Source organism: Coregonus clupeaformis, chromosome 1, assembly GCF_020615455.1.
Source record: "Coregonus clupeaformis isolate EN_2021a chromosome 1, ASM2061545v1, whole genome shotgun sequence".
NCBI classification, from domain to species: domain Eukaryota; kingdom Metazoa; phylum Chordata; class Actinopteri; order Salmoniformes; family Salmonidae; genus Coregonus; species Coregonus clupeaformis.
The window spans coordinates 46,089,392-46,114,033 of NC_059192.1; the positions used below are offsets into that span (position 1 = coordinate 46,089,392).

General features: G+C 44.3%; 1 protein-coding gene across 5 annotated transcripts in view; it reads left to right on the top strand.

Moving 5' to 3' along the window:
* LOC121569325 (tetratricopeptide repeat protein 7A-like) overlaps positions 1-24,642 on the top strand; it is a 54,342-nt gene that overhangs the window by 24,148 nt on the left and 5,552 nt on the right. For 4 of the 5 annotated variants that reach the window (XM_041880214.1, XM_041880188.1, XM_041880197.1 and 1 more), the window contains exons 17-20: positions 11,826-11,942; positions 12,246-12,352; positions 16,188-16,316; positions 21,096-21,298. In XM_041880214.1, coding sequence (XP_041736148.1) covers positions 11,826-11,942; positions 12,246-12,352; positions 16,188-16,316; positions 21,096-21,298 — 556 coding nt within the window. The remainder of the gene's footprint in view (positions 1-11,825; positions 11,943-12,245; positions 12,353-16,187; positions 16,317-21,095; positions 21,299-24,642) is intronic. The other variant, XM_041880221.1, reaches the window with a different exon arrangement.

The window sequence follows — 24,642 nt, forward strand, 5'->3', positions numbered from 1 at the left end:
ATTAATGCCCTCCTTGCCTGGTCCGTGAGTTGTGGTGGGATATTTTTTTATAACCCTACTCTGTTCTTCTCCACAACTTTGTCCCTGACCTGTTTTGAGTGCTCCTTGGTCTTCATGGTGCCGCTTGCTTGGTGGTGCCCCTTGCTTAGTGGTGGGGCCTTTCAGAACAGGTGTATACAGTTGAAGTCGGAAGTTTACACACACCTTAGCCAAATACATTTAAACTCAATTTTTCACAATTCCTGACATTTAATCCTAGTACAAATTCCCTGTTTTAGGTCAGTTAGGATCACCACTTTATTTTAAGAATGTGACATTTCTGAATAATAGTAGAGAAAATGATTTATTTCAGCTTTTATTTCTTTCATCACATTCCCAGTTGGTCAGAAGTTTACATACACTCAATTAGTATTTGGTAGCATTGCCTTTAAATTGTTTAACTTGGGTCAAATGTTTTGGGTAGCCTTCCACAAGCTTCCCACTATAAATTGGGTGAATTTTGGCCCATTCCTCCTGACATAGCTGGTGTAACTGAGTCAGGTTTGTAGGCCTCCTTGCTCGCACATGCTTTTTCAGTTCTGCCCACACATTTTCTATAGGATTGAGGTCAGGGCTTTGTGATGGCCACTCCAATACCTTGACTTTGTTGTCCTTAAGTCATTTTGCCACAACTTTGGAAGTGTGCTTGGGGTCATTGTCCATTTGGAAGACCCATGTGCGACCAAGCTTTAACTTCCTGACTGATGTCTTGAGATGTTGCTTCAATATATCCACATAATTTTCCTTCCTCGTAATGCCATCTATTTTGTGAAGTGCTCAGTCCCTCCTGCAGCAAAGCACCCCCACAGCATGATGCTGCCATCCCGTGCTTCACAGTTGGGATGGTGTTCTTCGGGTTGCAAGCACCCCCTGTGACGTCACGAGAGGCTACACAGCTTTCAGCGGGATTGCTCAAGTAGTGCAAGGAGACAAGGTTCAAACAAAACAAGGATTTTATTATAGGTCTTGGGAAATTAACGAAAATATAACAAATTTCTGTTCTCTTGTGGCTCTTTAAGGGTTAACAGTTCAGGGATGTCTCTTCCACATCCAAAATCATAATTCTCACTCGCTCAGATAACTTTTCCCCAGCCTTACTGTAGTCCACGTTGCAGCTAGTGGCCAACCCAGCAAAAAGTCCTTCCAAATGTCTCTCACGTATTTCCACAGGTGCATATATCCAAAGGTGAGTATTTCCCAAAGGTAAGTATCTCCAAATCCTTATATTCCTCATGGAAGTGGACGTGCAGCACTCTTGTCCTCCAGAGAGCCCAGGTTGGAGACTGTGTCTCTTCACCCCCCACACACCCCCTCAGTGTGTCTCTTCCCTTCCCAAACCTTCAGCTCATCAGCTCCTCATTTGTTTCAGCTGCGTGGGAAGATTGGCCATAGAGGGGTGGAGTTCCCGACCATACCAGCAGATGGAGCCATAGCTGTCTGGGTTTGCAGCCACCTCAGGGGATGTAACGTCCCTCCAGGACACAGCCTCTCGTGACATCACATCCCCCTCCTCGGGACCGACGTCCTCGTCGGGGTAAAGGCAGCGAAGAAGGCATCACGCCGGGAGAGGGCGTCCGCATTGCCGTGGTGCTTGCCAGCCTGCTCTCTCTTCAACTCCTCCACCTCTAGGACCAGGGACTCAGCCTCCTGTTGTCTCTCCTTGAGTTTCTTACTGAACGCATCAGCCTTGGTTTTAGCAGAGTTTAGCTTCTGTTGAGCAGCTTTCAGTTCCTTCTCTCTCTCTGCCTCCGCATTCTTCATCTTGTTCTCCAACACCTTGTACTTCTCCTCTGCCTTCTTCTGGACCTCCTTACTACTGCGCAGGGTCTCCTCACACTCCTCGATGGTCCTGCGCAGCCTCTCCAGCTCCTCCTGTTGCTTATGGAAGGAGCTCTGTTGGAGTTTAGCCTGGAGGATATCTAACTCTTCTGTCTTCATGTCTAACTGTTGCTTTAACAAACGATACCTCTCAGCGGTCCCCCTTCAGACCAGACAGTTCTTTGTCCAGATTCTGTAGCTCCGTCTCTGTGTCGGTCTGGGCACCTGCCATCCCTATCAGAGCCCGGGCGGGAGTGAGTAATTCGGAGGATTGCACCGGAGCCTTCCCAGGATGAGTCTTGCCTCTCCGTTTCCGAGGTACTCGGGTTATCCTCTCCTGAGACTCTCTCCCGAGTGGGTAAAAGGCTGGGCAGTCTCGTCCAATTAGGACAGGGACGGGGAGGGAATCAACCACCCCCGCCGTCGTGTGTATGGTTCCCCGTGTGCTGGTCATTGTAAGTTCAGTAATGGGGTATTCTCTGGTGTCCCCATGGACACAGGAAACTGGGAGGACTTTCCCCGGGGTCAGACACGTTGGGCCCACCAAATCCTTACGCACCAGGGTGGCCCGGCTACCAGAATCCAGTAAGGCCTCCACATCATGGTGATTCACAGTTACCGGGCAGGTGGGGGGTCGATCTGGGCCGCCATCTACGACTCCCAAGAGCGAGGCAAAACGGTGTGTGGGTGCTGAGCTGGAGGACTCCGCAGTGGGCATAGGTTCATCGGCTGGTTTCCCACACTGCCAGGAGATATGTCCCATCTCCCCACACCGGTAACACTGTCGAGTTTCCCCCTCCTGGTGTACTCTTCTTGGACCCGCCTGGTTTCTGGCTCCCCCTGGAGCCGGGATAAGTCCTGACGTGGCTGGGTTCGAGACCTTGGGGTCCTTTGGACGGGTTCTTCCCATTTGTGGTGGGGCCGCACTCCTGGGGTCTTTTCGGGAAGCATTCAGCATCTCCGCTGTGGCCTGGTACTTTTCCACAGCTTCCACGGTCAGATCAGCCGTGGTCAAGGCCTGTTGACTGATGAACCGTTTTGCCTCATAAGGCAGGGCGCGTAGGTAACGATCCACCACAACGGCCTCCACCACCGCCGCTGCTGTATTCCTCTGCGGATCCAGCCATTTCCTTGCGATTCGGACAAGTTCATGCATCTGCGCCCGAGGAGGTTGGTCTGGTTGGAAGGTCCAGCTGTGAAAGCGCTGGGCCATACCAAACTTTGTGAGTCCATATCTGCTGAGGATCTCAGACTTCAGGGCATCATAGTCAGTAACCTGGTCAGGGCCCAGGTCCCGGACAGCATTCAGCGATTCCCCGGTTAGAAAGGGGGCTAACAGACCAACCCACTGTTGCTTGGGCCAGGCTTCCCTAGTGGCCGTGGCCTCAAATGCATGCAGGTATGCCTCAATGTCATCGGTAGCTCCCATCTTAGATATAAAGTCACTTGCCTTTATTGGGCGGGTATTTTGGACAACCCTCTGTCTCTGCAACTGCAATTCCTCTGCCTTCAGAAGGTTGGCTTTCTTTTGCTCCTCCAAGAGAGCCACGTTTGCTTGCATCTGGGCTTGCTGGCCAGCAACAAGGGCTTTCAATATGTCCTCCATTTCAGTCGGCGGGGAGCCTACGGCCAACTTGGAAAACTGGGTGATCAAACCTTCGGTATCCTCCTCTGACATGCACTATTAACGCTTGAGCGTGCCCGTATTCTCCACCATCTGTGACGTCACGAGAGGCTACACAGCTTTCAGCGGGATTGCTCAAGTAGTGCAAGGAGACAAGGTTCAAACAAAACAAGGATTTTATTATAGGTCTTGGGAAATTAACGAAAATATAACAAAATTCTGTTCTCTTGTGGCTCTTTAAGGGTTAACAGTTCAGGGATGTCTCTTCCACATCCAAAATCATAATTCTCACTCGCTCAGATAACTTTTCCCCAGCCTTACTGTAGTCCACGTTGCAGCTAGTGGCCAACCCAGCAAAAAGTCCTTCCAAATGTCTCTCACGTATTTCCACAGGTGCATATATCCAAAGGTGAGTATTTCCCAAAGGTAAGTATCTCCAAATCCTTATATTCCTCATGGAAGTGGACGTGCAGCACTCTTGTCCTCCAGAGAGCCCAGGTTGGAGACTGTGTCTCTTCACTTCCCCACACACCCCCTCAGTGTCTCTTCCCTTCCCAAACCTTCAGCTCATCAGCTCCTCATTTGTTTCAGCTGCGTGGGAAGATTGGCCATAGAGGGGTGGAGTTCCCGACCATACCAGCAGATGGAGCCATAGCTGTCTGGGTTTGCAGCCACCTCAGGGGGATGTAACGTCCCTCCAGGACACAGCCTCTCGTGACATCACACCCCCTTTTTCCTTTAAACATAACAATGGTCATTATGGCCAAACAGTTCTATTTTTGTTTTATCAGACCAGAGGACATTTCTCCAAAAAGTACGATCTTTGTCCCCATGTGCAGTTGCAAACCGTAGTCTGGCTTTTTTATGGCGGTTTTGGAGCAGTGGCTTCTTCCTTGCTGAGCGGCCTTTCAGGTTATGTCGATATAGGACTCGTTTTACTGTGGATATAGATACTTTTGTACCTGTTTCCTCCAGCATCTTCACAAGGTCCTTTGCTATTGTTCTGGGATTGATTTGCACTTTTCGCACCACAGTACGTTCATCTCTAGGAGACAGAACGCGTCTCCTTCCTGAGCGGAATGACGGCTGCGTGGTCCCCATGGTGTTTATACTTACGTACTATTGTTTGTACAGATGAACTTGGTAACTTCAGGCGTTTGGAAATTGCTCCCAAGGATGAACCAGACTTGTGGAGGTCTACAATTTTTTTTCTGAGGTCTTGGCTGATTTCTTTTGATTTTCCCATGATATCAAGCAAAGATGCACTGAGTTTGAAGGTAGGCCTTGAAATACAGTGGGGAGAACAAGTATTTGATACACTGCCGATTTTGCAGGTTTTCCTACTTACAAAGCATGTAGAGGTCTGTAATTTTTATCATAGGTACACTTCAACTGTGAGAGACAAAAATCCATACAATCACATTGTATGATTTTTAAGTAATTAATTTGCATTTTATTGCATGACATAAGTATTTGATACATCAGAAAAGCAGAACTTAATATTTGGTACAGAAACCTTTGTTTGCAATTACAGAGATCATATATTTCCTGTAGGTCTTGACCAGGTTTGCACACACTGCAGCAGGGATTTTGGCCCACTCCTCCATACAGACCTTCTCCAGATCCTTCAGGTTTCGGGGCTGTCGCTGGGCAATACGGACTTTCAGCTCCCTCCAAAGATTTTCTATTGGGTTCAGGTCTGGAGACTGGCTAGGCCACTCCAGGACCTTGAGATGCTTCTTACGGAGCCACTCCTTAGTTGCCCTGGCTGTGTGTTTCGGGTCGTTGTCATGCTGGAAGACCCAGCCACGACCCATCTTCAATGCTCTTACTGAGGGAAGGAGGTTGTTGGCCAAGATCTCGCGATACATGGCCCCATCCATCCTCCCTTCAATACGGTGCAGTTGTCCTGTCCCCTTTGCAGAAAAGCATCCCCAAAGAATGATGTTTCCACCTCCATGCTTCACGGTTGGGATGGTGTTCTTGGGGTTGTACTCATCCTTCTTCTTCCTCGAAACACGGCGAGTAGAGTTTAGACCAAAAAGCTATATTTTTGTCTCATCAGACCACATGACCTTCTCCCATTCCTCCTCTGGATCATCCAGATGGTCATTGGCAAACTTCAGACGGACCTGGACATGCGCTGGCTTGAGCAGGGGGACCTTGCGTGCGCTGCAGGATTTTAATCCATGACGGCGTAGTGTGTTACTAATGGTTTTCTTTGAGACTGTGGTCCCAGCTCTCTTCAGGTCATTGACCAGGTCCTGCCGTGTAGCTCTGGGCTGATCCCTCACCTTCCTCATGATCATTGATGCCCCACAAGGTGAGATCTTGCATGGAGCCCCAGACCGAGGGTGATTGACCGTCATCTTGAACTTCTTCCATTTTCTAATAATTGCGCCAACAGTTGTTGCCTTCTCACCAAGCTGCTTGCCTATTGTCCTGTAGCCCATCCCAGCCTTGTGCAGGTCTACAATTTTATCCCTGATGTCCTTACACAGCTCTCTGGTCTTGACCATTGTGGAGAGGTTGGAGTCTGTTTGATTGCGTGTGTGGACAGGTTTCTTTTATACAGGTAACGAGTTCAAACAGGTGCAGTTAATACAGGTAATGAGTGGAGAACAGGAGGGCTTCTTAAAGAAAAACTAACAGGTCTGTGAGAGCCGGAATTCTTACTGGTTGGTAGGTGATCAAATACTTATGTCATGCAATAAAATGCAAATTAATTACTTAAAAATCATACAATGTGATTTTCTGTATTTTTGTTTTAGATTCCGTCTCTCACAGTTGAAGTGTACCTATGATAAAAATTACAGACCTCTACATGCTTTGTAAGTAGGAAAACCTGCAAAATCGGCAGTGTATCAAATACTTGTTCTCCCCACTGTATATATATATATATGTGTGTATATATGTAGATGTCTATATATATGTACAGTGGGGGGAAAAAGTATTTAGTCAGCCACCAATTGTGCAAGTTCTCCCACTTAAAAAGATGAAAGAGGCCTGTAATTTTCATCATAGGTACACGTCAACTATGACAGACAAAATGAGGAAAAAAATTCCAGAAAATCACATTGTAGGATTTGTTATGAATTTATTTGCAAATTATGGTGGAAAATAAGTATTTGGTCAATAACAAAAGTTTCTCAATACTTTGTTATATACCCTTTGTTGGCAATGACACAGGTCAAACGTTTTCTGTAAGTCTTCACAAGGTTTTCACACACTGTTGCTGGTATTTTGGCCCATTCCTCCATGCAGATCTCCTCTAGAGCAGTGATGTTTTGGGGCTGTCGCTGGGCAACACAGACTTTCAACTCCCTCCAAAGATTTTCTATGGGGTTGAGATCTGGAGACTGGCTAGGCCACTCCAGGACCTTGAAATGCTTCTTACGAAGCCACTCCTTCGTTGCCCGGGCGGTGTGTTTGGGATCATTGTCATGCTGAAAGACCCAGCCACGTTTCATCTTCAATGCCCTTGCTGATGGAAGGAGGTTTTCACTCAAAATCTCACGATACATGGCCCCATTCATTCATTCCTTTACACGGATCAGTCGTCCTGGTCCCTTTGCAGAAAAACAGCCCCAAAGCATGATGTTTCCACCCCCATGCTTCACAGTAGGTATGGTGTTCTTTGGATGCAACTCAGCATTCTTTGTCCTCCAAACACGACGAATTGAGTTTTTACCAAAAAGTCCTATTTTGGTTTCATCTGACCATATGACATTCTCCCAATCCTCTTCTGGATCATCCAAATGCACTCTAGCAAACTTCAGACGGGCCTGGACATGTACTGGCTTAAGCAGGGGGACACGTCTGGCACTGCAGGATTTGAGTCCCTGGCGGCGTAGTGTGTTACTGATGGTAGGCTTTGTTACTTTGGTCCCAGCTCTCTGCAGGTCATTCACTAGGTCCCCCCGTGTGGTTCTGGGATTTTTGCTCACCGTTCTTGTGATCATTTTGACCCCACGGGGTGAGATCTTGCGTGGAGCCCCAGATCGAGGGAGATTATCAGTGGTCTTTTATGTCTTCCATTTCCTAATAATTGCTCCCACAGTTGATTTCTTCAAACCAAGCTGCTTACCTATTGCAGATTCAGTCTTCCCAGCCTGGTGCAGGTCTACAATTTTGTTTCTGGTGTCCTTTGACAGCTCTTTGGTCTTGGCCATAGTGGAGTTTGGAGTGTGACTGTTTGAGGTTGTGGACAGGTGTCTTTTATACTGATAACAAGTTCAAACAGGTGCCATTAATACAGTTAATGAGTGGAGGACAGAGGAGCCTCTTAAAGAAGAAGTTACAGGTCTGTGAGAGCCAGAAATCTTGCTTGTTTGTAGGTGACCAAATACTTATTTTCCACCATAATTTGCAAATTAATTAATTTAAAATCCTACAATGTGATTTTCTGGAAAAAAAATCCTCAATTTGTCTGTCATAGTTTACGTGTACCTATGATGAAAATTAGAGGCCTCTCTCATCTTTTTAAGTGGGAGAACTTGCACAATTGGTGGCTGACTAAATACTTTTTTTCCCCACTGTATATATTTGTATAATCTAAAGCTTATATTCTAGTGATTTCTCTCCCTCATATACATATGCACACACACACTCCTTCTCCATAGAGACATTTGACTGCTTTGACCCATTTAAGAGCTCTTTGCCAGGCTCAGCCAATCACAGCCCTCCCTGCGCCAGGAATGCCCATCGCCCCGGTAACCATGAGGTCATATTGGCAGAGGGAGCAGTCAACATCAGTTGTTATGGAGAAAGAGAGAATGTGTGAAGGAGTGTTTGAATAGCGTACGTGCACAATGACATGCATGTACAGTATGTGCACGCGTGTGCACGCGTGTGCATGTGTGTGTGAGGCTAGTCATAGGATCTCTGCACCACTACAGCACAGACTGTCAACTTGTTGTAGCACACACTGAGTCCTTGTGGTTTCTCTTTCACTTTCTGTCTTTCTTGTTCTCCTACTAGACTGTATTTAAACTACGATACATTTATGAGAGTTATCCAAAAAATATGTGTGTAAATCTCGATTCATTTCTCACGTCTTTTTTATCTCTGTCTTTTTATCAGCTAGTAGACAGGCGTGCATTTCCAATTGAAATGGGATTCTAGCACAGAGTGAGAGAGCTGAGGAGGTTGTGGAAATGGAGAGGGGAAGGGAGGCGAGAGAGAGAGAGTGTACTCTTGCAGTTCGTTCTAAAGAGAATGATTAATCCCATGCTTTGATTCTGGATTCATCTTGCGGCATGTCACAGGATGAGTGTGTGTGTGTGTGTGTGTCTGCTTGCATACACACACACACACACACACCCAGTAGGAAGCCCACTAACACTACGGCACACCACTCCTTTACTAAAAGCTGCTCTGCACGGGTGCTAATAGGAAACCCTCAGCCCCCACTGGCCCCGCTGACAGGTGTATCCTTAACACCACGTTCGTCAGCAACAGTTTTCTTCCTCATGTCAGATGATACAGCGTGCATATCTCCCTCCCCTCCTCTCGCCCCTCCATCCCCCATCCCTCCCTCCATCACCCCACTCCGTCCACCCACCCGTTAACCGGTAATGAGCCACATTTCACCAAGAGTTTTTCCCCTGCTGCCGGCCGTCTGGCAGCGCTATTGATCACCAGTGCTATCTTTAGGCTTGGCCGATATACCGTATACCAGGGTATTTCGAAATACTGACGGTATGATTTTGGGTTGGGGGCAACACCGCCTCGCGGGGGTGCGTGCTACGCCACTTCTTAGCACTAACTATAAGTTAAGTATAACTATAAGAAATCTAAGCTGTGTCAAATAAATTATATCCAGCTCAGGGCTCCAGCTATGCATTTGGTTGGCTAACTTGCTAGCTAAGTGGCTATATGTCAAGATCAAGCTTCTTGGTTACAGCAGAGACATTCAATCCCCTCCTGAATCAAGATCCCTGTTGCCTAACTTGTTTTGCGAGTCAAAGAATAGCGCCCCCTGTGTACACTTCCGGTAATACTGTATACCCTGATATGGTACAGAACGGTATGAAAATCTGGATAGTGCCCAACCCAAGCTCTCTGTCAGCAAGAGGTGTGCAGAGAGAGGAATAATTCGAAGAGGCTCCAGTTGGGGGAGCAGGGAGACAGGAACAGACAGACAGACAGACAGACAGACAGACAGACAGACAGACAGACAGACAGACAGACAGACAGACAGACAGAGAGACAGAGAGACAGAGAGATAGCAGGCAGAGGCAGACAGGCATCCGCTTTGGGGCTATAAGTCCCTCTCTCTATCTCTCTCTCTCTCTCTCTCTCTCTCACGGATGAGTGAGGGCCCTGACTCTTTCTCTCTCCCTCTCTCTGTTTTTTCCTTCACATACTGTACCTCTCTCTGACTTTCCCAGCTCAGCCTCCCACTGTAGCATACTGTAATCCTCCAGACTCATACAGAACCCATCTGTTGAAGAACAGAGTACCAAAGCTCTATGAACATACAGTGATAAACATGCTTATCCTACATGATGGTAGTATCAGGTCCTGGTTGATGTGCCAACAGTATGTGCTGACCTAGCAAACACAGCAGTGTTGTGTCACCATTGAGCCAGTGTGTGGTGGTGTGTGTTTTTCCTGATGTGTTGAGTATATGGTACAGCACACAAATGTATGTATCGATGTGTAAAGTGCTAATAGTGTACTAATTGATGTACAGTGGGGGAAAAAAGAATTTAGTCAGCCACCAATTGTGCAAGTTCTCCCACTTAAAAAGATGAGAGAGGCCTGTAATTTTCATCATAGGTACATGTCAACTATGACAGACAAATTGAGAAAATAAATCCAGAAAATCACATTGTAGGATTTTTAATGAATTTATTTGCAAATTATGGTGGAAAATAAGTATTTGGTCAATAACAAAAGTTTCTCAATACTTTGTTATATACCCTTTGTTGGCAATGACACAGGTCAAACGTTTTCTGTAAGTCTTCACAAGGTTTTCACACACTGTTGCTGGTATTTTGGCCCATTCCTCCATGCAGATCTCCTCTAGAGCAGTGATGTTTTGGGGCTGTCGCTGGGCAACACGGACTTTCAACTCCCCTCCAAAGATTTTCTATGGGGTTGAGATCTGGAGACTGGCTAGGCCACTCCAGGACCTTGAAATGCTTCTTACGAAGCCACTCCTTCGTTGCCCGGGCGGTGTGTTTGGGATCATTGTCATGTTGAAAGACCCAGCCACGTTTCATCTTCAATGCCCTTGCTGATGGAAGGAGGTTTTCACTCAAAATCTTACGATACATGGCCCCATTCATTCTTTCCTTTACACGGATCAGTCGTCCTGGTCCCTTTGCAGAAAAACAGCCCCAAAGCATGATGTTTCCACCCCCATGCTTCACAGTAGATATGGTGTTCTTTGGATGCAACTCAGCATTCTTTGTCCTCCAAACACGACGAGTTTAGTTTTTACCAAAAAGTTATATTTTGGTTTCATCTGACCATATGACATTCTCCCAATCCTCTTCTGGATCATCCAAATGCACTCTAGCAAACTTCAGACGGGCCTGGACATGTACTGGCTTAAGCAGGGGGGACACGTCTGGCACTGCAGGATTTGAGTCCCCTGGCGGTGTAGTGTGTTACTGATGGTAGGCTTTGTTACTTTGGTCCCAGCTCTCTGCAGGTCATTCACTAGGTCCCCCCGTGTGGTCCTGGGATTTTTGCTTACCGTTCTTGTGATCATTTTGACCCCACGGGGTGAGATCTTGCGTGGAGCCCCAGATCGAGGGAGATTATCAGTGGTCTTGTATGTCTTCCATTTCCTAATAATTGCTCCCACAGTTGATTTCTTCAAACCAAGCTGCTTACCTATTGCAGATTCAGTCTTCCCAGCCTGGTGCAGGTCTACAATTTTGTTTCTGGTGTCCTTTGACAGCTCTTTGGTCTTGGCCATAGTGGAGTTTGGAGTGTGACTGTTTGAGGTTGTGGACAGGTGTCTTTTATACTGATAACAAGTTCAAACAGGTGCCATTAATACAGGTAACGAGTGGAGGACAGAGGAGCCTCTTAAAGAAGAAGTTACAGGTCTGTGAGAGCCTGAAATCTTGCTTGTTTGTAGGTGACCAAATACTTATTTTCCACCATAATTTGCTAATAAATTCATAAAAAGTCCTACAATGTGATTTTCTGGATTTTTTTCCTCAATTTGTCTGTCATAGTTGACGTGTACCTATGATGAAAATTACAGGCCTCTCTCATCTTTTTAAGTGGGAGAACTTGCACAATTGGTGGCTGACTAAGTACTTTTTTTCCCCACTGTATGCTGTATTGATGTTGCTGTCTGTCTGTGCTCCTTGTCACTCAGCCTGCTGTTCACTAAGGTGAAGCTGGAAGAGGCTCTGTATGGGCCGGGCGTAGCACTCCAGACCTGCCAAGACATGCTGCAGCTATGGCAAAGCCGCTATGACTTCACACGCACCAGGTGTGTGTATGGGTGTGTGTAGTGTGTGTCTGTGTCTATATGTCTGCCTGCCTGTCTCTCTGTTTGTGTGGTTAATGTGTGTGTTACATGTGAGTGTCTTTCGCTTGTGTGTATAATATGTTTGTGATTCATGTGTGGGTGTGTGCATGCATTTGTGTGTTTGTGCGTGCATGCATTAGTGACTGTGTATGCATGTGAGTGTGTTTGTCTACTGCACTGGGTGCATGACTATAATGGCTGCTGCTGAGTGGGAGCTGGGAACGATTCTGCTGTGTATTGATTAGCTGCCATGTGGTGTTGCAGTGAGGGGGATGACAGCAGCAGTATCCACCCACCAGAGCCACTTCCACTCAGCCGCAAACCCAGCGGCCTCCACCTCACCCTGCCAGACTTCCAGGACAGTGAGACTGGTGTGTACTGTACACAGCCTCTTGGGTGTATTGATGTTCATGTAATCTTTGTTTAGACAGGTTTGTCTCATTGAGATAATACACAAATCTATTTAGCAAGAGAGACCTGTATTTAGATAGTGTGTCTTTACAAAATATGGTTCTGCTGTTTGTAAATTAGGGGTTTTCATGTATGTGTATTGATTCAGAATTAACTGTTCCAGGACTAGGGTCTGTCTCCACAAAGCATCTCAGAAAAGGACCAAGGAATGTTGTTAAAAGCTGGGGCCATATCAAAAAAGCGTCTCAGAGTAGAAGATTTTAAGAGAATAGAGACATTTTACTCCTACTCTTATGGGTAAAAATAAAAGCTATGCATGAAGCCTCTTTAGTCATAAGAGTCCACTATAGTCGACAGATATTTAGGACACCTCATGTGCTGTCCTAACCAGTTAAGAGTTACCAGCAGGTGTCTTGATAATAGAGTCAGTGGTTCCTGCGCCACATGCAATTGCTTTGGAGTTGTTCAAATAATGTTTTGATATGATTAACCCATAAATAATCTAGACCTATATGCAACCGTAAGCCTTATATTTTGCGCTTTTGACAATTATTTCACGAGGCCTATTTCACATGACATGCCTAAATACTTATAACCACTAGGATAATAAATAAACATGTTTTTCTTTCGATTATTTAATTACCAACATCATGTTATTTAAATGTGTCCCACTGGAGCGCAACATCACGTTGTTAAAAAAAGTTGCCTATATTGGGCATGCCAATAAATTGGGCAATTGAAGGCATCTAGGGCTTATGTTAACTTTGATTGTGTTCGATGAAAATGATAGGCCTTTCAAACATTGTATGAAACTTTGTATGCAACATTATTTGCAAGTGACTTGATTGATGCCTACTGTGCCAATGCGATTTAGAGTTGTTAAACCGCGGAGTTACGAGTGTGTTGATATAACGACAATATTGTCAAAATTCTGCTTTCAACAACTATCAGAATTAGTAAAAAAATAAAAAAAGGTTATGCATGCCAACATATTAGCACAGAGTTTTGTACTGTCTTTGATATTAGGCAATAAATAACAGTAGACAAAGTGATCGTGTCATGCGAAAATTATATCAAAACGTTTTATCATTGCAACATTTGATGTAGGCTACAGTCACTGTGGTTGTCTGAAGCGTGCTATAGAAGTCACAGCTGGCGATTGCTTATTCCCCATCATTTGCAACAAAGGCAATGAGCGTCATCACCATCTTTAATTTGGGGTACCTCAGACTGTCGTGGTTTTAAGGAAAGATAGCGATGACATACGTTAACGTTGATATTGTTGCAAATTATGGGGAATAACCAATCGCGACGAGGCAGCTCCAGCTGTGACCTTTATTGCACGCTTCAGACAACCACAGTGAATGTGACTGTACATCAAAAGTTGCAATGGTAAAATATTTGATATAATTTTCGCCTGACACGATCACTTTGCCTACTCTTAATTATTGCCTAATATGTTGGCATGCATTTTAAAAAACAACAATTCTGATGGTTGTTTAAAGCGTAATTTTGACAATATTACCGTTATATCAACACACTCGTCACTCCCGTTTAACAATTCTAAATCGCTTTAGCACAATAGGCATAATAAGATAATAAGTAACTTGCCGATAATGTTGACAACGTTGCATACAACGTTAGCCCTTTCAATGATTTTCATCGAACACAATCAAAGTTAACATAAGCCCTAGAAGCCTTCAATTGCCCAACGTATACGCATTGATGACTACTGTGCCAAAGCGATTTAGAATTGTTAAACGGGAGTGACGAGTGTGTTGATATAACAGTAATATTGTCAAAATTACGCTTTTAACAACCATCAGAATTGGTAAAAAAAATTAACAGTTATGAATGTCAACATATTACTTATGAGTAGGCAAAGTGATAGTTTCAGGCGAAAATTATATCAAACGTTTTACCATTGCAATATTTTATGTACATTGACATTCACGGTGGTTTTCTGAAGCGTGCTATTGAGTTCACAGCTGGCGATGCCTCATCGCGATTGGTTATTCCCCATCATTTGCAACAAAGTCAATGAGGGTAATTACTATCTCCTTTGCAGTACCTCGAACTGTCATGAGTACCAGCTGAGATGAACTTTTATGAGTTGATTTTACTCCTGGCTCAGAGTTTGTCTTGGCAGTGTCTTAACATCATCCTAAAATCTACTCTGAGCTGGGAGTTGTTTTTGTCTTAAAACAGGTTTTAACAGGATTCCTAAGACCGTTTTTGAGGCCATGTCTAGACAGTTCATTCAGCTTTAGTATTCTGATCATAGAGTTCTGTTCATGGAATTCCGAACGCGTCTACACCTACATTTAAATGTGTCTACCTTGTCCACAATGTGTCCGGATTCCCTATTCCTGCGCTATATTCAAATGCCTGGGTGGAATAGGCAAAATATTATGATAATACACAACAACAACCTTAATCGCCTCTGTATAGGAGATTCGATTGACCGCTCTAACTTTTGCAACCTCAATCTCCTTCACCCTTACAGGGCACTCCAGGAACATGGGATCGTGATCACCACCACAATTGCAACACAGTCGTCCTTCTACACACCGTTCTTCAATATACTCTGTCCGTCAGCACACACTTGAAATATAGCCAAATCCTTTACAGTTCTTACACTGCAATGGTTTGGGGACGAAAGCTCTTACAGCATATCTTACATAACAAAGCTTCACATGCGTAGGTATTTGCTCTTTATCAACAAACAACAGGACCGACAGACCTTATTTTTCTCCATTCACCCAGCGGGTCAGACTCCGGGCCCCATCCACACCAGGAATTTTCTTCAGGTATTCAACCTGAACATCTGTGTCCCCTGAGAGTACTCCTTTGACGGGTGCTCTACTCCGAAGTTCAAAACACAAAACTTCTGTTGTCCGGATTCTTTTGAGGCTCACTGTAATCTTCCTCTGTTCTTCAGAAATACAGTTCATTAAAATAAGACCACTCCTGGTCACTCTGACAGACTCCACTTTTCCCAGCGCATACTTCACAATTTTTTCGACACCTCAAACGGGTTTCCCACATATGCATCCTTACTCAACAAACGCATCCAAACAAGAAGCGATTCATTATCATTCATACACGTATCCTCCACTCCAATTTTAGACAATTTCCTTTTTGTTCCAGTTTTTCTCTACTACTGTTGTCCATTCAGAACATTTGTCTTCACCAACTTTGCTCGACGCGCTGCTTGATTCAAACTCAGCATCCACTTCCGCCATCTTTCCTCACTCTTCAGACTCAAACTAAACTTTTTATTTGGTGTCTTCCTCCGCTTTTTTCTTCCTTTCTAAATATCAGCTAGCTGGCTAGCATTTATGAGGCCAGCAAACACGTTCCTCACACGCTAGGAACGTAGTTCCTCCAACGTTATAATGAAAATGTGCCTCGGTCCCAAAACACAAGTTTTCTGGAGACTTGTGTGAGGACTGCTGATGACGTCGCCCACTGTATGCGCTTTCGGTAGCCTGATTGCATCCAGACTGAGGAGAAATCCGCACACAATGCATCCCCGACCACCTTCTGAAGTGGTCAGCCAGATCTAAACACAATCAGACCACAAAGCGTCTTTTCAATGCGATCTTCATATTCTGATAGCAGAAGTCGCATGTAAGTGTCAAGTGTAGACACGACCTGAGATGCTTTGTGGATAAGGGCCTAGGCTTCGTATGTATGTGTACTGACTAAGTATACACTTCCTAGATCAAGCTATGTGTGTATGATTGTGTATAATGCTCTATGTGTGCTGACTATGAACTGTCCCTGGGTCAGGTTCTCAGAGTGGTCCGTCCCTTACTGTATCTCGCCTGGAGCAAGCCATGTCAGAGGTGTCAGCCATCAGCTCTGCCCAAAAACAGGGCCCCGCCTACACCATTCTGGAGCGCATCTGGCTGCAAGCAGGTACAGGAGGGAGGGAGTGTACATACAGTGAGGGAAAAAACGTATTTGATCCCCTGCTGATTTTGTACTGACAAAGACATGATCAGTCTATAATTTTAATGGTAGGTTATAGAGACAGAATAACAACAAAATAATCCAGAAAAACGCATGTCAAAAATGTTATGAATTGATTTGCATTTTAATGAGGGAAATAAGTATTTGACACCCTCTGCAAAACATGACTTAGTACTTGGTGGCAAAACCCTAGTTGGCAATCACAGAGGTCAGACGTTTCTTGTAGTTGGCCACCAGGTTTGCACACATCTCAGGAGGGATTTTGTCCCACTCCTCTTCGCAGATCTTCTCCAAGTCATTAAGGTTTCGAGGCTGACGTTTGGCAACTCGAACCTTCAGCTCCCCTCCACAGATTTTCTATGGGATTAAGGTCTGGAGACTGGCTAGCCACTCCAGGACCTTAATGTGCTTCTTCTTGAGCCACTCCTTTGTTGCCTTGGCCGTGTGTTTTGGGTCATTGTCATGCTGGAATACCCATCCACGACCCATTTTCAATGCCCTGGCTGAGGGAAGGAGGTTCTCACCCCAAGATACATGGCCCCGTCCATCGTCCCTTTGATGCGGTGAAGTTGTCCTGTCCCCTTAGCAGAAGAACACCCCCAAAGCATAATGTTTCCACCTCCATGTTTGACGGTGGGGATGGTGTTCTTGGGGTCATAGGCAGCATTCCTCCTCCTCCAAACACGGCGAGTTGAGTTGATGCCAAAGAGCTCGATTCTGACCACAACACTTTCACCCAGTTCTCCTCTGAATCATTCAGATGTTCATTGGCAAACTTCAGACGGCCCTGTATATGTGCTTTCTTGAGCGGCATAGTGTGTTACCAATTGTCTTCTTGGTGACTATGGTCCCAGCTGCCTTGAGATCATTGACAAGATCCTTCCGTGTAGTTCTGGGCTGATTCCTCACCGTTCTCATGATCATTGCAACTCCACGAGGTGAGATCTTGCATGGAGCCCCAGGCCGAGAGAGATTGACAGTTCTTTTGTGTTTCTTCCATTTGCGAATAATCGCACCAACTGTTGTCACCTTCTCACCAAGCTGCTTGGCGATGGTCTTGTAGCCCATTCCAGCCTTGTGTAGGACTACAATCTTGTTCCTGACATGCTTGGAGAGCTCTTTGGTCTTGGCCATGGTGGAGAGTTTGGAATCTGATTGATTGATTGCTTCTGTGGACATGTGTCTTTTTATACAGGTGACAAACTGAGATTAGGAGCACTCCCTTTAAGAGTGTGCTCCTAATCTCAGCTCGTTACCTGTATAAAAGACACCTGGGAGACAGAAATCTTTCTGATTGAGAGGGGGTCAAATACTTATTTCCCTCATTAAAATCCGAATCAATTTATAACATTTTTGACATGCGTTTTCTGGATTTTTTTGTTTTTATTCTGTCTCTCACTGTTCAAATAAACCTACCATTAAAATTATAGACTGATCATTTCTTTATCAGTGGGCAAACTTACAAAATCAGCAGGGGATCAAATACTTTTTTCCCTCACTGTAACTATCTAGTGTACACTGGAGTCAGCTAGGACAAGTGTGTGCTTCTTACCAGCTGAAATGAGCTACAGGAGGGTGCGTAGACTCTACCACCGGAGTGTACACTACTGCTGCCAGCTATAGGAAGGGAGTGAGAGGGCACACCACTGGAGCTAGAGGGTGTGCATCCTACCCTATAATTGTGAACTGAGCAGAGAGAAAGGCCATCATTATACCAATGGGTGAGTTAGGGTTGAGTTCCCTGTGTTGGATTTTAAGCAAAGGTAGTTTTCGTCATCTGGCATTTGTCTTCTATTTGACCCTTGAGAGTGAACCGTTAAATAATTTCACTGCAAAACCCACTGAACTTTACATCACATGTACAGTAGATACACATATACATATACAGTGCTATGAAAAAGTATTTGCCCCCTTTCTAATTTTCTCTACTTTTGCATATTTGTGATACTGAATGTTATCAGATCTTCAACCAAAACCTAATATTAGATAAAGGGAACATAAGTGAACAAATAACACAACAATTACATATTTATTTCATAAACAAAGTTATGCAACACCCAATTCCCCTGTGTGAAAAAGTAATTGCCCCCTTACACTCAATAACTGGTTGTGCCACCTTTAGCTGCAATGACTCCAACCAAATGCTTCCTGTAGTTGTTGATCAGTCTCTCACGTCGCTGTGGAGGAATTTTGGCACACTCTTCCAAGCATGAACTGCTCGTTTCAAGTCCTGCCACAACATCTCAATTGGGATTAGGTCTGGACTTTGACTAGGCCATTCCAAAACTTCCAATTTGTTGCTTTTTAGCAATTTTCATGTAGACTTGATTGTATGTTTTGGATCATTGTTTTGCTGCTTGACCCAGCTGCGCTTCAGCTCACAGACGGATGGTCTAACATTCTCCTGTAGAATTCTATGATACAGAGCATAATTCATGGTTCCTTCTATTAAGGCAAGTCGTCCAGGTCCTGAGGCAGCAAAGCATACCCAAACCATCACACCACCACCACCATGCTTGACCTTTGGTATGATGTTCTTACTGTGGAATGCAGAGTTTGGTTTTCGCCTGTATCAGAGAATTCTACAGGAGAATGTCAGACCATCCGTCTGTGAGCTGAAGCTGAAGCGCAGCTGGGTCAAGCAGCAAAACAATGATCCAAAACATACAATCAAGTCTACATGAAAATTGCTAAAAAGCAACACATTGGAAGTTTTGGAATGGCCTAGTCAAAGTCCAGACCTAATCCCAATTGAGATGTTGTGGCAGGACTTGAAACGAGCAGTTCATGCTTGAAAACCCACACGTCTCTGAGTTAAAGCAGTTCTGCATGGAAGAGTGGGCCAAAATTCCTCCACAGCGACGTGAGAGACTGATCAACAACTACAGGAAGCATTTGGTTGGAGTCATTGCAGCTAAAGGTGGCACAACCAGTTATTGAGTGTAAGGGGGCAATTACTTTTTCACACAGGGGAATTGGGTGTTGCATAACTTTGTTTATGAAATAAATATGTAATTGTTGTGTTATTTGTTCACTTATGTTCCCTTTATCTAATATTAGGTTTTGGTTGAAGATCTGATAACATTCAGTATCACAAATATGCAAAAGTAGAGAAAATTAGAAAGGGGGCAAATACTTTTTCATAGCACTGTATATGTCAGTCGTTAGAGACATCTGTCATATCTCCCTCCCAGCACAGACAGAGCCAGTATAGTGAATGTATCTGTGTGTCCCCTCTCCCAGACAGCCATGCCCAGGCAGGGATGTGTGTCTGGGCAGTTATGCCCTTGTCTCTCCTCTCCCTCTCCAGTCACATTCCTCTTGTCATGGGTCATCATTTCCTGCCTCAAATCTCACATCTTGATCGGCCAAATAGTCAGGCAGCACGAACACACACAGCACTTTTCTTCTGCTCAGGGCAGGACACAGGACACAACCACCCAGCATGACTTGGCTCCACATACACACAGGCACACATGGGCACGCACACACACAGCCACTATGCATGATCTCACACACACTCACATGTAGGCACAGAGAAAGGACTATTGTAGGTGGATTCGTTAATATTATTGGTGTTCTTCATTTTGGTGAGAGCCCAGGTGAGGAATATGAACAAGTGTTTAAATAAAATGGGATCCGGAATAGTGTTTTTATATTTTCTGAGTAGCGTTATTTGAGTGCATAATAGCGTGCACAAATAGCTTCCATCTAGCTCACATCTGTGCCCACTTCGAAAAACAGATAAACAAACATTCACACACACTTTACTTGGCTAGCGCACAAAGGCATATACAGAATGGGAAAACACACACACACACAGACAGCCTAAGTGAAAGTGTTTTAGGCAAGCCTCACCACAGAGTTTCTAATGGTTAAGCCGTCAGTCACTCTGGTGTCCACTCTCCCCCAGAGACAGCTCTATCCCAATGTCCTGCCCTCCATTGGTCAGTGGTGGCCTGAGGGAGGGGCCTGTGGACAGCCCACTGTCCGGCCCACTATCCAGCCTGTAATTGGCCAGTGTGGTGCTTGTGGGCGTGTCTGTACTGAGGGCAGCCTGGGGTTTGTCTTGAGCCACAGCAGCAGCATGCAATGCCCTTATTTAGGCATGAGCCTCATTACTTCCCAGGGACTGCATTCTGGCCGATTGTGTGTGTGTGTGTGTGTGTGTGTGTGTGTTAGGATAAATGTGCGTCTGTATCTCTGAGCCTATGCCTGTATCTTCTTTCAGTCCAGTATGTGGGTATGTGTCCAATGTCATGTTGGTATGTGTCGTTTCCTCAGCTGCAATATTCCCCAAGTCAACCTGGTAAATGAGAATGAGTTCTGAATCAACTTACCTGGTAAATGAGAATGAGTTCTGAATCAACTTACCTGGTAAAACAAAGAGAAATGAAACATATGGGCGGCAGGTAGCTTAGTGGTTAAGAGCGTTGTGCCAGTAACCGAAAGGTCGCTGGTTCTAATCCCCGAGCCGACTAGGTGAAAAATCTGTCGATGTGCCCTTGAGCAAGGCACTTAACCCTAATTGCTCCTGTAAGTCGCTCTGGATAAGAGCGTCTGCTAAAATGTAAACAAGAATCATTCATGTCGAACAATGGTGGCCATGCAGTTGGTGACACGTTAGCCTGACTCTATTGGCACATAATGGACTGCTACTGTCTCAACCGATGCTCGTGCTCTCTCCTCTCTCTCTCTCTCTGTCTTCCCCTCTCTCTCCCATAGGAGAGTTGTTCATGGCAGAGGGGCGTGTGAAGGAGGCCCAGTTCTGTGTGCAGGAGGCAGCGCTGCTCTTCCCCAACTCCCACTCTGTGCTGCTGCTAAGGGGCCAGCTGGCCGAGCTCAAAGGGAACCAGGACGAGGCCAAGTGTTTCTACGATGAAGCCCTGGCCATCCACCCCAACGGACACCGCATACAGCTGCACCTGGTGAGAGAGAGAGAGACACAAACATACGGGTACACACAGTCCTGGTGAGAGTCACACACACATCAACAGGCCTATTATCATCAGTAATGACAGATAACCATCATAAAACTATTTGCTGTGAGCCACAGCACTCTGTAAGAAATGGTCCAATTGTAAAGAGTCCCAGATCTCCCTCTCATCTCCCTCTCCCCCCCTCATCTCCTGATCTCTCACCCCCCATCCTCCCCCCCTCATCTCCTGATCTCTCCCCCCCCATCCTCCCCCCCTCATCTCCTGATCTTCCCCCCCCATCCTCCCCCCCTCATCTCCTGATCTCCCCCATCCTCCCCCCCTCATCTCCTGATCTCTCACCCCCCATCCTCCCCCTCATCTCCTGATCTCTCACCCCCCCATCCTCCCCCCCTCATCTCCTGATACAACTCTCCCATTACCCTACATGCTGTCTCCATAGTGACCATACATTGGTTGTGTAGCCGTAAATGCTTCTCTGGCTTAAACAGTGGCCGCAGTGTGACCACATAAGGCCAGTACCTTTCTCTCGCTCTGGTGTCTGTGTGTGTGTGTGTGTGTGTGTGTGTGTGTGTGTGTGTGTGTGTGTGTGTGTGTGTGTGGGTGTGTGCGCGTGCGCGTGTGTGCGCGTGTTAGAGTACACAGTCCCCATGGGGTGAGAGAGGGTGCTCTTGTCTTCCATATTTGGCCAGTGGGAGTACCAATCCCTGGGGTGAGGAGCCGAAACACAGCCAGCTGGCACTGGCCCACTGTCTCTTATGACAGATGTGTGTCTGTATCACTGTGTGTATCACTGTGTGTGCGTGCCTGTACGTCACTATGTGATTGTGCGCCTGTATGTGTGTTTCTGTGCGTATGTGTAAGCAGAACAGCAAGTCATGTGGCCAATCCTGCTTGCTCCATTCCAAGTATTACCAATTCAGAACCAATACTGCAGTTGTTCCTCTGAGAGATAGTATCTCCAGTTAGGGTGGGACCTTTTTAGATGTGTGTGGGTGTGGTAGGTTCACCATAATGCCCATTCAATTCCCTGTCTCTTTGCCTGCACCAGTTTGCTGTAATGAAGGTTTTGGTGTTCATCCTAACCTCCTATTCCTAAACCGTGGCGGCCATTTAAACATGGTCCTGTTCTCGTTTATGAACTTTATTTACAAGCAAGTTAATAATAACTTGGTTTAACGAGCTACGGTAATTAGAAATGTACCTCAACACCGTTAGCGGATGTTCTCCAGACTTGCTCTTTCTTCCGCTCACTGCCTAGCAACAGCTCATTCCCCTCCATCTTTCTGGGCGTTACCCCCAAATATCCTCCCCCAACTCCCCCATAAAACAGTGTTATAGGGTGATGATGATGTAGTCTATGTTCAACATAACCAGCAGGTTACACCAAGGGAGAGGCTTAACCAGACACTGCTATTATTATATTCACTAGGCCTATACAGTCTTATTATATTCACTAGGCCTATACAGTCTTATTATATTCACTAGGCCTATACAGTATTATTATATTCACTAGGCCTATACAGTATTATTACATTCACTAGGCCTATACAGTCTTATTATATTCACTAGGCCTATACAGTATTATAATATTCACTAGGCCTATACAGTCTTATTATATTCACTAGGCCTATACAGTATTATTATATTCACTAGGCTTATACAGTCTTATTATATTCACTAGGCCTATACAGTATTATTATATTCACTAGGCCTATACAGTATTATTATATTCACTAGGCCTATACAGTCTTATTATAATCACTAGGCCTATACAGTATTATTATATTCACTAGGCCTATACAGTATTATTATATTCACTAGGCCTATACAGTATTATTATATTCACTAGGCCTAAACAGTATTATTATATTCACTAGGCCTATACAGTCTTATTATATTCACTAGGCCTAAACAGTATTATTATATTCACTAGGCCTATACAGTATTATTATATTCACTAGGCCTATACAGTATTATTATATTCACTAGGCCTATACAGTCTTATTATATTCACTAGGCCTATACAGTCTTATTATATTCACTAGGCCTAAACAGTCTTATTATATTCACTAGGCCTAAACAGTATTATTATATTCACTAGGCCTAAACAGTATTATTATATTCACTAGGCCTAAACAGTATTATTATATTCACTAGGCCTAAACAGTATTATTATATTCACTAGGCCTATACAGTATTATTATATTCACTAGGCCTATACAGTCTTATTATATTCACTAGGCCTATACAGTCTTATTATATTAACTAGGCCTATACAGTCTTATTATATTCACTAGGCCTAAACAGTATTATTATATTCACTAGGCCTAAACAGTATTATTATATTCACTAGGCCTAAACAGTATTATTATATTCACTAGGCCTAAACAGTATTATTATATTCACTAGGCCTATACAGTCTTATTATATTCACTAGGCCTATAGAGTCTTATTATATTCACTAGGCCTATACAGTCTTATTATATTCGCTAGGCCTATACAGTATTATTATATTCACTAGGCCTATACAGTATTATTATATTCACTAGGCCTATACAGTCTTATTATATTCACTAGGCCTATACAGTCTTATTATATTCACTAGGCCTAAACAGTATTATTATATTCACTAGGCCTAAACAGTATTATTATATTCACTAGGCCTAAACAGTATTATTATATTCACTAGGCCTATACAGTCTTATTATATTCACTAGGCCTATACAGTCTTATTATATTCACTAGGCCTATACAGTATTATTACATTCACTAGGCCTATACAGTCTTATTATATTCACTAGGCCTATACAGTCTTATTATATTCACTAGGCCTATTCAGTCTTATTATATTCACTAGGCCTATACAGTCTTATTATATTCACTAGGCTTATACAGTCTTATTATATTCACTAGGCCTATACAGTATTATTATATTCACTAGGCCTATACAGTATTATTATATTCACTAGGCCTATACAGTATTATTATAATCACTAGGCCTATACAGTATTATTATATTCACTAGGCCTATACAGTATTATTATATTCACTAGGCCTATACAGTCTTATTATATTCACTAGGCCTATACAGTCTTATTATATTCACTAGGCCTATACAGTCTTATTATATTCACTAGGCCTAAACAGTCTTATTATATTCACTAGGCCTAAACAGTATTATTATATTCACTAGGCCTAAACAGTATTATTATATTCACTAGGCCTAAACAGTATTATTATATTCACTAGGCCTAAACAGTATTATTATATTCACTAGGCCTAAACAGTATTATTATATTCACTAGGCCTATACAGTATTATTATATTCACTA